At 29.9% G+C, this 14018-nt stretch overlaps 1 protein-coding gene across 1 annotated transcript; it reads right to left on the bottom strand.

Annotated features, from left to right (window-relative positions):
• Positions 1 to 758: 758 nt before the first annotated feature.
• On the bottom strand, positions 759 to 13761 carry LOC112523185 (protein LIGHT-DEPENDENT SHORT HYPOCOTYLS 10-like). The gene is made up of 2 exons (XM_025132679.1): positions 13079 to 13761; positions 759 to 934 (listed from the first exon to the last, which is right to left on the bottom strand). Exon 1 carries the CDS (start codon positions 13591 to 13593, stop codon positions 13081 to 13083), a length of 513 nt encoding a protein of 170 aa, XP_024988447.1. The 5' UTR covers positions 13594 to 13761; the 3' UTR covers positions 759 to 934; positions 13079 to 13080.
• Between the last annotated feature and the right edge of the window lie 257 nt (positions 13762 to 14018).

Here is a 14018-nt window from a genome sequence, read left to right as displayed (position 1 = left end):
TTCAAAGGAGTGTTTTTGAAAGCTTTGCATTTTAGATCTGAAGTTCTAGCTTGAGGATTTCAAGTCTTCCCCAAAAGTACCTCAAGGTTTGGTTTGGAACCTAAACTTAGCATAAATCTAGTAAAATAAGTTCTAGTTGCTTTGAAGATAATATATACATGTCAAAATGATTTTATTTTAGATACTGAATATATTTTAATGAGTTAACTAGAAAATATTCATTTTGATGATTATTTAGGTATTTTCTGTTCATGGTAGATGAAAACCATTAGTTATTTTGCTTGGATTTTACCATTTGGTGTGGGTATTTGAAATAGGGGTGTACACGGATTGAGTTGAGTGGTCTGCGACATTTTTATAAGCAAACTCAGTAATGGAGGTTTGGAAACCTTTCAACCCAACTCAATACATTCAAAAGTGTAACACAACCCTTGCGGGTTGTGACGGATTGAGCTGTGTAGTATATACATAATTGAGAAATGAAATACGATAAATACTAATAAAAATATAGAATACACGTCCAACTTCTCGTCATTGGCATCCTAACGAAGAAACGTCAACTAGGGGATTTTTGGTAAAACCAAACATACAATACCATTAGATGGTAGTGTGTGGTCATCTGAGGTGGTTTGAAACAAGATTCTGCCATGGTGTTGCAACTAAGTTGAAAGAGAGATAGGAAGCCATAGATGGTGCAGATTATTTAAGTTAACAATTTAAAACATACTATACGAATCTAAAGCAATCACATCATCGGGTACCTTGCAAATTGCCGAAATTACATATATATAATATCGAGCAGTCTTAGGATTTACACTTGTTTAAACAAATAGGTTTTGATTACAAATATCAATTGATTGACAAATACTAGTACATTAATACAAATCTTACAAACAGCGTGCTTTTCTTTTGCCGAATCCGTTCCCTATATGGCCTGTTGCATGAAAAAACTATACACAATTACAATAGCATCGAATTCATCTCACAATGATGTAAAAGGTAGAGTAACAATACAATAAACCTATGAAACTTGCAGAACATAAAGTGTATGTTACATATACATTCGGATAGATAAAATTGCGTTCATTTGTGGAGGGAAGGAGTAAACGAAACACCAACAAGATGTGTATATGTATAAGGGTCGGTTTAATAAGAATTGTGAGATAATAAGAAGGAAAGGTTAAGAAAATATTACATGTGAATCATTTGAAAAAATTCACTCGAATATGCATATGTTAAACTGAAACATCCAATATATATGTGTGTATATATATATATATATATATATATATATGATTGGGTTCAAACGTGAACTAGATCAGAGTAAGAAATTATAGGAATGCCTATATCACATGTGATTTTATAAATCAAAGAACCAGACAACCTTGGTTCCTTGTTCCTTAACCACTTGTGTTTTTTATTTAAAATCACATGTGATATATGTATTCTCATGTTTGTTACTTTGACCTGATTCTCATTTGCACCTACCTCTTTCTCCGTCTACATTTTCTACACAAGCACACACATATATAATTGTGTGTGTCTGTGTATAGTTGGGTCCAAAGGAGAACGCGATCAAAATAAGCATCCCCCATATTAATGGTTCTTTAATCACATAACATTTTAAGTATAAAATCACATGTGATATAGGCATCCTCTTGTTCTTTTATTCTGACTATTTCCCGTTTAAACTTCACATTATATATATATATATATATATATATATATATATATATAGTGAGAGAATCAAATAAGAAGACTAAATATCATGGAAAAGTAGGAAAGATAGGTTATAGAAAAGTACATATGTGAATCGTTAAAACTTTCATTCTCAAGATGCATATGTGAACCGAACAAAATGTAACGTCGGCTCACAGATGCATTCCAAATAGATTTTTTCAATGAATCACATTTGAACCTTCTTTTCTTATCTTTTTACTATATTTGGTGGAGACCATAACGGAGCTTAATAAGGAAACGTCTATTACATGTATAAAGCACTTGATAACAACTCTCCAACCTTGAGTAGAAAGCAGATACTATAGCATCTATAACTAATCACTCTTAGAAAGCAAGATCATTCAACCAAAGTCTGGTTCTTGTCTCTTAGATAACGTAATACAAAAAATTTAAATGGTTGGTGATTCCCAAAAGCGTACAACCAAAACAAAGTTAATCCTAATCATTGATTGGAAGTCTGTAAAAGCAAAACCATCATGATATATATATATATATATATATATATATATATAATGGTTGGTGATTCCCAAAAGCTTACGACCAAAACAAAGTTAATCCTAATCATTGATTGGAAGTCTGTAAAAGCAAAACCATCATGATATTATATATATATATATATATATATCTATATATACGTCTTCATAGGTATATATATATATATATATATATATATATATATACGTCTCCTGCTCCATCTCTTTGGTCTTTTATAGGTATATGAAGAAGAAGAAAGCCTTAAACTTAAACCAAAAAGGAAATAAAAATAAATATACAAACCAGCTACCAAAAAATAAGACCTAAAGCATCATCCTGCTGTTAGCAGTAGTAAATGGTAACCCATATCAAATTCAAAGAAACCCTAAAAACGAAATTGAATTTGGCCGTAGAAAATTATACAGGCGCAACCATTGTGGTTTGCCTTTTGGATTCTCATTGCTTTTAATTTAGTGATCGATGCTTGACCCATCGTACTTATCCGAATCACGTTTTTTTTTCTTTTTCTATGATTTAGCTTATGATTTTCTAGATGTTTTTTTTCCATGGAAGGCATGTCAAGAATTTGTATTCAACGGTATCTAGTGATTTAAGAACATGCAGGCATGGAGGATCACGCTTTAATCGTTTGTGGAGGCCCATGACCAGGCCAACAATCAAACAGGGTGTCGCGCTTAAACACGTATAATTATTGCTACAAAGTCTCTGTTCAGGCCCAAGATATGCCGATTCAAAACATGGAATAAGGAGCAACTTTGGTAGGACTCAAAGGGCAAAAACCGTCACTTAAGTTTGTTTTTAAGCACTTCCGTGTTTTTCGCTGAATATTTCATTTTTCATTTACACTTTCATGTTATTATCTTATTCCGGCTCGTTTTTCATTTTCCATCCATATTTTGAGTTCATTGTGAACTCGATTTTGAGTTTAAAGCTCAGCATTGTTGAAATCAATAAGATTTGAAGTTGATTGAATTTTATTCCAAGAATATGATGATATAAACTAGTCTTTCATCTCTTGTTTAATTTTTTAATTAATTTGGGACACTTTTATAATAATATGACGCATTATTTTTTATAGAATCTTTTTGTGAAATGAAACCGACACGTCATCATATATAAAACATTTGTTTTTATAAGATAGTTTTGAAGCAATGCATACAAAACAAATAGAAAACTATTTATTTCAAAAAGTGTTACAAAAAAACTTGTTACATTATAACACTTCTAATGCATAATTTTTAGTCTTATAAACTTAAGTTTTTTACGCAAAAAGTTCATTAGTTATTAAATTCTTTTGGTGTCTAATAAAGTCGATTTTAGATTTTTAGTATAATGAATTTGTTTTTTTTTTTAATTTAGTGGTTGAATAGTCTTTTTTTTCATGAAATAATTGTTTTAAGACTAATTTAGGAGTTACAAACTTAATGGGAGATTTGTTACTGATAGTATGTTCACCTGAAAACCATTATACTTGTATATGTTTCATACGTTTTCTTTATCCAAGTGAAATTTTATTCCTTTCATACACATTTCATATCGGTGCTAAGATAACAAATGTGAATGCTATCATCTATCTTTACATTCTTAAAAGACCTTACGTTTGTAACTATGACATATGATTATACTTTCAATGAACAATATTTTCCTGTTTTTGGGTTTCCAGGGTATTATTGAACACATTTTGGATACCAATTTTCTTTTTATATGAGAGTGTAAGTTCAGGTATTTCTCAAACATGAGTTGGCCGACTCTTGCCTATTATGCTTATGGTTGTGTCTGTAATGTAAGGCTTGTCGTAGGGTAATAAGATAAGGACATTTCAGGGTACTAAAGTTACGTGCTAGTTATCCAGCTAGGTCCACATGTTGACCTTGATAGTATATTGGTTTTGTGCAATAGGTGCAAATTCGACTTTGAGTTAGGCTCAACGTGGAGTCCGTCCTACTTACTTTTGCAGTAGCTTGCGTTCAAATTGTGCTCATGCACATAGTTTTGTCTTCAAAACTTTTCATGGCCTCACCGATTAGAGTGGTCCAATAGTTTGCTTTTCAAGCTCAAAGTTGTGTGCTCAAAATTTAGAGTGGTCCAGTGTCATAACCTCACCATCATGCTCACAACTGTCCTCAAGACTCGTGATTGGGTAATCTTCTTATTTATATTTAGGTGAATCACTAATATCAACTTCGGTTTGAGATAACTTCAATGTGGAGTCCGTCACAATTAGGTACTTTTTTACGAGTTGTTATCTTTGTTTTAGAGGTTGAGAGACTCCTCATTTCGCATGGCAAACATAATACATCCACATCATGGATGTTTAGATCAATATGGAGTTATGAGTCTCCATTTTATTTGGCACATCAATTAATTAAACTTCAATTTGAAGGATTTCTAGAAAGTATTGTAAACAAAAACAAGAACTAATATTATTGGGATGCATTGTAAACAATCATGTACTATTGGCTTTTACTGAAAAGATTAAACCAAGTGCAGGAAATATTTTGACCAAAACAATATAAAACGACAAAGTTGAATACCCCACAGAATCGGTTGCAGACGACCATCAATCTAGTAAAGTGTGCTAAGGACAAAGGCATAACTATTCCTATTCATGAAGTTCTATGGCCCTGTCGGCACCCAAGAGTTGAGCAACTTGTGGGTGGCAATTATGCCATTATATATATATATATACATATATATGTACGACCTCATAAAAGGAAAACCAAAAGTGGGTGTTCCTTTAAAAACATATTCGGGTTTTATGCGTCTTAACACTATAAAACAAATCATTTTTACCTATAATGAGAAAATTATTTTTACCCACAATATTGTCACTCGAGAAAATTATTTTTACCCACAAATGTTACTCAAGAAAATTTTCGTCCGTGATTATCCATGTATTTTTCAAGAAAATATCAATGGGTCGGTAGAATCCGATATTTTTCAAGAAGATATCAACGGATCACCCAGGAAATTTCTATGTAGTCTATTACAAATTTGAGTTTCTCACCAGCAATTTACCTAGTAATTTTTGTAACGGTTCTGTGATGAATCACCGCTTTAATGGCGGATTCTCTAAGGAAACGTTCGTAGGGAAAGGTCTCCCATTTTTAGTAGTGTAATAAATATTGTGATTTCAACTTGATATTTGATAAATACGTACCATTTTTCTACTTTTTCTTAGGCTTTCCTTCGTGAATATTTGAAATAATTTCCTAGCACTCGGCAATTTATTTGATGGTTAGTTATTTTTTCTTGCTCTATAAGTATTCTTCTCAAAAGTAGAGTGTCATCACTATAATCACATTTAATCTCAAATTCACCTATGAATCGCATTTGATACAGGGATTCGTCTGGTGCATCTCATCCTAATGTACATCCAAGGATGGAGATCCCTTCTTACGTTTCTCACTTTAACTCTCTTTCTCACGCTCTCTCTCTCTCTCTCTCTCTCTCTCTCTCTCTCTCTATATATATATATATATAGAGGAGCGATTAACTCCAATTTGTAAAAACCGTAAAAACTACTCTCATCCGTCGTTAATCTTATGAAATTTTTTCATGAAATTGTTAATCTTGTGAAATTGTTTCATATAATACTTTTTTTGATGAAGTTGTTTCATATATAGTTATGAAATTGTTTCATATATGGTTATGAAATTGTTTCATATACTACTTAATGAAATTTTAATGAAACTGTTTCATGTATTTTTCTAAAATTAAAATAATGAAGATGATAATATCCAAGATTAACATCCTCCATAATAAAAATGATTAATCAACCTCTCATAATTACAAAAAAATGAACAAAATAAAAAATTATGATTGGTGGAATGAGGTTTTTACGGTTTTTACAAATTGAGTGGTTTTCATTTGATCGCTCCCATATATATATATATATATATATATATATAAAATATAGCGAGAGAGAGAGAGAGGGGTCCGGTTCAGAGAAAACCACAAGAAAATGAATAATCGAGAAACACCTTTGCAAACATTAATTCATCCAGATGGTATGTGCATGTGCATATCGTACATATGAATCGTTACCAGAGTGTTATTCAGTTTTTCATTTCCTTTAGGGATTTTTCCCTTAACCTAATATATATATATATATATATATATATGATTAGGTTCCGGTGAGAATGAGAGTTAAGATGAGAATCACAAGAATGAATCTTTACCCTTGGACGCACATTAGGATGAGATGCACCGAGATGCACGACATCAATCCTCGTATCAAGTGCGATTCATATGTGGGTTTGAGATTAAAGGTAATCAAGAGTCCAGATCCCTTTTTATGCTTCTCACATAATACTTCATTTATATATATATATATACACACACACACACACATATTGATATATATTATATAAGGGTTTAATTATTTAAGAACTTTAAAAATTATGAGATCCATCTTAACCACCAATTTTTTTATTTAAGATAATTAATGTTATTAATTAATTAAATGATTAAGAAGATAATTATCGTTATTTATTAAATATAAATTAATGGATTTTTTAAAAATTTCATATATGTTTATTTCTTTCTCTCTCTCCTCTCCTCTTATGGAACATACACATACACAATTAAAATGTCCACATAAACTGAACACATAATGAACACAATATAAATAAGCTTAAGAAGTTTTTTTACTAGTGTATTCATAATGTATTTATAAGGTTCACATGATGTTCATAAGATATAGATTTAAATATAGTTTTATTGATGTAGTTGGTGTTTACACGATATATCAAATCGAGATTTAAAGCATGTTTACAATGTATTCTGAAACTACAATAATAATTTTAAGAAAGTGTTCACAATATGTTCAATTTTTGTATATATTGAATTATATTAGAAAGGGTACTCATGCAATTCAGCGGGATAAATCTCAATTTTTATGTTTAGTTTTATTTTTTGTCTTTATCGATGTAATACGATTTTATGTGCTTTTGAGAAAACGATAATGTTTTTATTTTTGAATGAAATATAAATTTAAAGATAACATAAAAATTTGAAAAAAATAAATAGATATTAGTATCAAATTAACTATTTAATAGTTCTCGTTTTTTTGATGTAATTTCTTTAATTCAATTTTTTTATTATAATTTAATTTAGATTTAGTAACAAAGTAATTTATTTTTGGTTTAACAATATAATTTTTTATAAAGATAATAATTAAACATTCTGTTAGAACGCAATGTTTATCTTAATTTTATTTTAGATTTTGTATATTTAAAATGGATGTTTATTCTGTATTTGATTATGTTTATTTGCAGTTAGTTACACAAATTTAAAAATGAATCTTTAATAAGTTATATTTATGCAAAATTGCTTGTAATCTTGAATTTTAAGTAATATGTATCAATAAACAGTACTTCATGCATAAAAAATGGTTTTTAAGAGTTTTTGTCAAATGATTTATAATATAGTATAGATATGTGCGTGTATGTTATGGAGATAGGAGGGAGAACAATAGTAAAGAGAAGATATGAGAGAAAAAAGTGGAGACAAGAAAGAAAGAGATATTTTTATTTTATATTAAATTTACAGATCTTACAAATCGTACTAATTTCAAAAGAAGGTCCATACACACACACACACACACACACACATATATATATATATAGATATATATATAGAGAGAGAGAGAGATCGATCCTCGATCATTTGTTAACCACTTAGATAATATTAACTATGCAAACTTATATTAGCCAATCCAATGTCTTGGTTGTTTTTGGTTTCATAACTCGCCTAATTTAGATAGTAGGGGTAGTTTTGTATTTTTTTGTAAAATTTCTTTTTTTTTCTTTTAGTTGATTATGTATTCATATCCCTGTTTTAGGTATATTTGATTGGATTTCAATATTTTGAATTATCAAGAGCATATTTCGGTTGGTTACAATTCTACTATCAAGTTCATCTGATTTAGGGGATAACATGTGTTTGTAAATGAACTGTACTTTTCGTTCATCAACTCTAATTATTGTTCACCAGTGAAGTAAACATTTGTTCATAAATTAAATCAAAGGTATAAATCTTGTGGAAGGAATCCTATTTGTTCATAAATGGAATACGATGAAGTTATGTTAAGTTGACAAACGAACGCCCTAAATGTTTATAAGTGAATTATGCAATTGTTCAGTCCAACTATTAATCTGTGAATCTGCTATTTTAGCATAGTTGAACATTTGTATATTGTTGAATCTACTTATTTTTACGGAACCAATTTTTAGGGAATTTAATAAGCTTTCCTAATTAATTAGGGAAGTTAATTTTCCTAAACCGACTTCTAGAATAATTTATTAGTTTACCCTTGTTCACCTATGTTTTTTACTGTGAGCGCGTCACATTGTTGAAAATTTACAAATTCTCAGTTAAATTACATCCGTCAACTACAAATTTTAATAGATGTGATTCTTAACAAAGTTAGTATTATTTCTTTGGTTAATAAAAGAAGGGATTTTTTTAATCTCAAACCATTAGGGTTGATTTATATGGTTTATATCAAGGGTTGAGATTGATTTATATGGTTTATATCAAGGGTTGTGTTTTTAAAAGAAACCAACTTCTCTCTTATATTCCTTGGATGCTGTAAGAATGAGCTGACTTTTACCCCATGAAAAACAATGAAGACCGAAAATCGAACGAAGGGAAAGGCACATGATCAATAGAACTTGCAGGGTGAATCAGATCCAGGTTGGGAGAGGGGCGCCCACCGACTGATAGGGAGAATACCGTTAATGAGCCAAGAACTTATTGTAAGTTCAAGCAGATATAAGGGTTGTGTTCAAACGAGAATACACTGAAATTAGAAAACTCGAGAACACATATATCGCATGTGATATTTTTTTTCTTCGTTCGGTCAACACTCTTAGCTCCCTAGCCCAGCACGTGTGCATGCCATTATGTTGATCGAACGTTAATTACATATGATTTTTATAATCACATTTGATAGAGGCGTTTTAGTATTTTCTTATTTGACATCTTTCTCATTTGAGTATTTCTATATACAGCCTAAACCATGTGATGGAATAAATCCTCCTCTATTTCTTGTGGATCGAGGACACATTCTCCTTCCCCTTCTTCAAAGTCCGATTCGATTCATAACTAGAAAATTTTCCTCTCGTTATTTGCTAATCAGAGCTAAAACTTCCAGAATGAAAAATACATATTATACTGTAACATACAAAATAATCATAACTTATTTACAGACTAAAGATTTTATCATCTAGAATTAATCAACCAATTCCGGAGTTAATTTGCATAATGAATTTTTAAGATATTTTTAAACTTTTAAGTGGTGTTTAACCATCCTTTTGTCCAAACCAATGGATTTGACCATTGCATCAAATAATTTCTCTTTCTGTCGACTATTAAAATTTGGGTGCAATTTTGATATGAAAATCCATTTCTTATTTGCTTTTGTCTATGTATAAATTGTTAAATTTATACAATATATATCACACATACTAAAAATAAATATGTTCAGACAGTTGAATATCAAATGTTAGAATAATAAAGATGTAATAGTATTTTCAGTAAAACTGATAATTTTTAGGGGGTGTTTGAGATTGCTTATAAAAACAATTTATTGACTTATTCCTGTGTGATATCGATAATAAATATTTTTGAGTGTTTGGATGAACAATTTATACCGGTGTCAAACCGGTAATAAGAAGTTTTTGAAGAAGTTAAACTCTTTTGACTTATAATATAAGTTAATTAAAAATCGTATTCTTTTAAAACCAACTTCAACTGTTAACACATTTTTGTTTGCACAAATTGTACTTTAAACATCGATTTCTTTTAAGCCCATCTTCCATTTTGAAATGCTCTATCTTTAAATTTTAAACAAGTAAATGATAAGTTGTTAAAATATAAGAAAAAGTTAATGTTATTAGAACGGTACAACACTCTATATACTCTAGATAGTATTTTTTTTCGATGGCTTGATTTTATATATTTTCTGTTATAGAAATATGATATATACGAATAATTTCACAATCCACTGCATTGTATAGGTATACAACTGGTTTATTATAGCTTATACACATAATAAATAGATAAAACTCTTAAAATTAATGTCATTATATGATAAAATAAAGTAAACATAACTAAAACTTAATGAGAATTGAAAGATCAATTTATAAGTCAAAAATCTTAAATAAAACATGTAATAAATTAGTTGTTTTACTATTAATAACACTATAATTGACAATAAATTATAATGTATACATTGCAATAAAAATGGTGCAAAAAAACATTTGGTGCTAAATTTAGTTTCATAAATTATTAATATTTACATGTGTTGTCAATAAATAAATTAAAAGAAAACAAATAATGACTTAACTATGAAATATGTTAGTTGAATATTAAATGTTTTAGAGTAATAAAATGAAATAATAGTTTCAATAGAAATGATTTAATGTGTCTAATTTTTTAATACCAATTTCTTTTATGACCATCCTTAATTTTTGAACCTCTTCATGTTAGATTCTATTAAACTAATTAATAAACAACTGATAAAATATTGAAATATAGGAAATACTCAAGGCTTATTAGAATAGTTATAACACTCCATAAATTAATTGAACATATTAGTTTTTAGTAATGAACCACATTACAATTAGGATATAATAGGTTAGTTTGGTTTGATTTTATTAATTTTTTTATTATTGAGGTACAATATTATATATATATATATATATATATATATATATATATATATATATAAAGAGAGAGAGAGAAAGGGGGTGAGGGGGTGTTAGGTTTACAAGAAAACTTTAAATAAATGTAAAATCACAAAACCAAAAAAATGAATGAAAAGTTATATGAAAATGGATGTTAAATTAACGAGAAAAATATGATTGTTTTTTGGTGTAATTTATTTTGTTTGAGTTATAATCATATTTCGTATTTTTTTGATTTAGAAAATAGCAGTGAGAGATTATTTACTTTAAAAATATAGATGTAACAGCTACTTTAATCATATATGTTGTATCAATTAATCTAACGGTTGATGAAGTGTTTTTGGTTTTTCTTTTTGTTGAGGCTTTCTGCTGAACCTTATATATATAGGGGAGAGATCAAATACAAACTTCCTCATTTGAACGGACCATGTAAATCATTCTCATTCGTCAATTTCATTGTTTAATTTAATGAAATTGTTTCATAAAGTTGCTTAATTTGATGAAATTGTTTTATATAATTCTTTTTCTAATGAAATTTCATATATTTTTATTTCTATATAAAAATAAAATTGTTTCATGTATTTCTTTTTTTGATGGAATTGATTTTTTAAAATTAATATCATGAAGATGATAGTATCTATAGTTAATGTCTTTCACAATAAAAATGACTAATCAACCCTTATAATTAAAAAAAAGATGAAAAAAAAATTAATTATTAAATGAGGTTTGTGTGATTTGTACAAATAAAGAGGTTTGTATTTGATCCACCCATTTTTTATAATAACTTAAACAAGTAATATGTGAAAAAAAAAACTTTAAAATTAATGTCATTATATAATAAAATAAAGTAAACGTACGTAAGACTCGAAATTGAAATATGAATTCGTAAAGTCAAAAATCCTTAATAAAAAATAATTAAATAAATTTGTTGTTATACTTCTAATAACATTAATTTACGATAAATTAGTGTTCATTGGAATAGAAACAGTGCAAAAAAAAATTGGAAAGCAAACAAGTAATGATTTAATAAATAATGTCACGTACATATTTTATGGTATAATTTTTTTTGAAATACGTAGATTTTGACATACCATTAAACCCGTTTTGCCTAATTACGTTTTATTCAAGTTTAAGATGAAAAACATCAAACCTGTTTTGCTTAATTACTTTGGAATTATAATACTTATAATGTTTCATATTAAACATGTACAAATGAAAGCTAAAACAAATTCACAAGTAATAATGGGAAATGAGAACGAATTCATGATGTTTAAATGTATGCATATTATTCACCATGCTTTATTTCATTCCTGCATTTACTCAAATTATTCTTTTGCCTACTAAAAAGTCAGTCAAATTTGCTTTAAACAATATTTCCCTTTATAATTCATGTGATCCATTTGATCTTTTTGCTTATTTCGAAATTAGATAAACATGACCCATCATTGAAACAATTAGCACATCAAAGTAAGTGTATAGAAATTTTATGTAGTAGTTTAGGTTGGTTAATTAAGTTGAACATAGTTATATGTGTAGTTTAGGTTGGTTAATTAAGTTGAACATAGTTATATGTAGTAGTTTAGGTTGGTAAATTAAGTTGAACATAGTTGAATAATCCTACTTTGGTTGGAAAATCTAACCCTAATCGCCAGCCCCCGCCCCCGCCGCCCCCAATAAGAAAGAGCAAGAAAAACCAAGAAATCTTGGGTTTAAATGTGCTCATATGGTGAAAACAAGAAATGTAATTCAATTTCTTGATTATTTTCATAACGAAAAGTACACAAATTTTAGATTTTGGATTAAAAAAATATGTTATATATGATAATAATTGGAGGATTAGTGAAATCTTTTTTAAGATCTGAAGATCTTGCTCCAATGGATGGATTTAATTGTATTTGGAGTCTAGTGTCCATACATTAGGGCACACGAACTGCAGAGCTAGTGCCTACTCTACTGATTATGCAAATATATGGTAGACCTCGTGGTTACTTGATGTTTGCATGTTCAGATACCTACTGCTCATATGAGTGACGCCAAAGCTTTTTGAAATGGATTATTCTTTAGCTATATATAACGAGATCTGGGGATATTTGACTGAATATGATGGATGGATTGATGAAAAAGCATATGAATGGAAGAGCAAAACTTACGATCAAGAGAAATGCACTGTGGAGCTCGAGTCTTCTCCTCCCATGGAGGTCGTCTTCTTCTTCTTCTTTTTGTATGGGATTCCCCTAGCTTTAGCTTGACAGTCCTTGACTTCTCTAAGGTAAACCCGAATCGTACTGCTGGCAAAAGGGTTTGATTCGGGTGACCCTCCGTTTTCTTCGTAGGCGGCACGGAGCCGGCCGATGAGGGCATCAAGGCTTCCCCAGGCTTGTCTAAGTGGGCAGGTACACGGAGCCGGTGGCTCAGGCTGACCGTAAAAGATACAACCTTGCAAGTGAACTTTGGTCTTGCCGAACTGATCCAGGTAGCGTAGGAACTCAAGCACATGGTTGCTGTTGCAGTGGGAGATATGGACGGGAGGCCTTTGGTTTCTCAGGTACTGGCCGAAGGTGTTCCAGTCTCTTCGTTTCTGGGACTCGTAGCGACTAGGGGAAGGTGGCGGTGGATCACCTGATGATCCATGATCTGCTGGCTCCTTTCCTCTGTCAAAGGACATACTTAGATCACGACCAATGAGGGTGGAATTAGTTTGTTAAATAAGATCTGAAGAAGAGGAGGTCAGGGAGGATGAAAAGGGAGGTGTATTGGTGGTACATATCGATCACATCGATATGAGGTTTGATGAGATGCAATGGGGGCCATATGCATCAAGTGCCCTTTCTCTTTCTTCATCTCTCTCACTCTCCATGTTTCTGTAGTTTGGTGGGTTCTAAATTGTTAAGGTTTACACACATCGAATTCGGTTTACCTTGCACTCTTATTGGTTTCTGATGATATACATACATATAATAATTGAATTGGGTTCAAGTCATGACAACCCCTCTTGTTTATTTTATGGACTCACATATCATGTAATTATGGACTTAATTGAAAACGAGAAAAAATGAATATTAAATGTCATTTTGTATTTCAAGAAGTTAT

The sequence above is a fragment of the Cynara cardunculus genome, assembly GCF_001531365.2.
Source record: "Cynara cardunculus var. scolymus isolate 2C chromosome LG 12, CcrdV1, whole genome shotgun sequence".
NCBI lineage: Eukaryota > Viridiplantae > Streptophyta > Magnoliopsida > Asterales > Asteraceae > Cynara > Cynara cardunculus.
This window is presented reverse-complemented; position numbering and strand designations above follow the sequence as displayed.

Coding starts and splice junctions, on each gene's coding strand:
- LOC112523185 (XM_025132679.1), bottom strand. CDS start 13,593: ATGTCCTTTGACAGAGGAAAGGAGCCAGCAGATCATGGATCATCAGGT.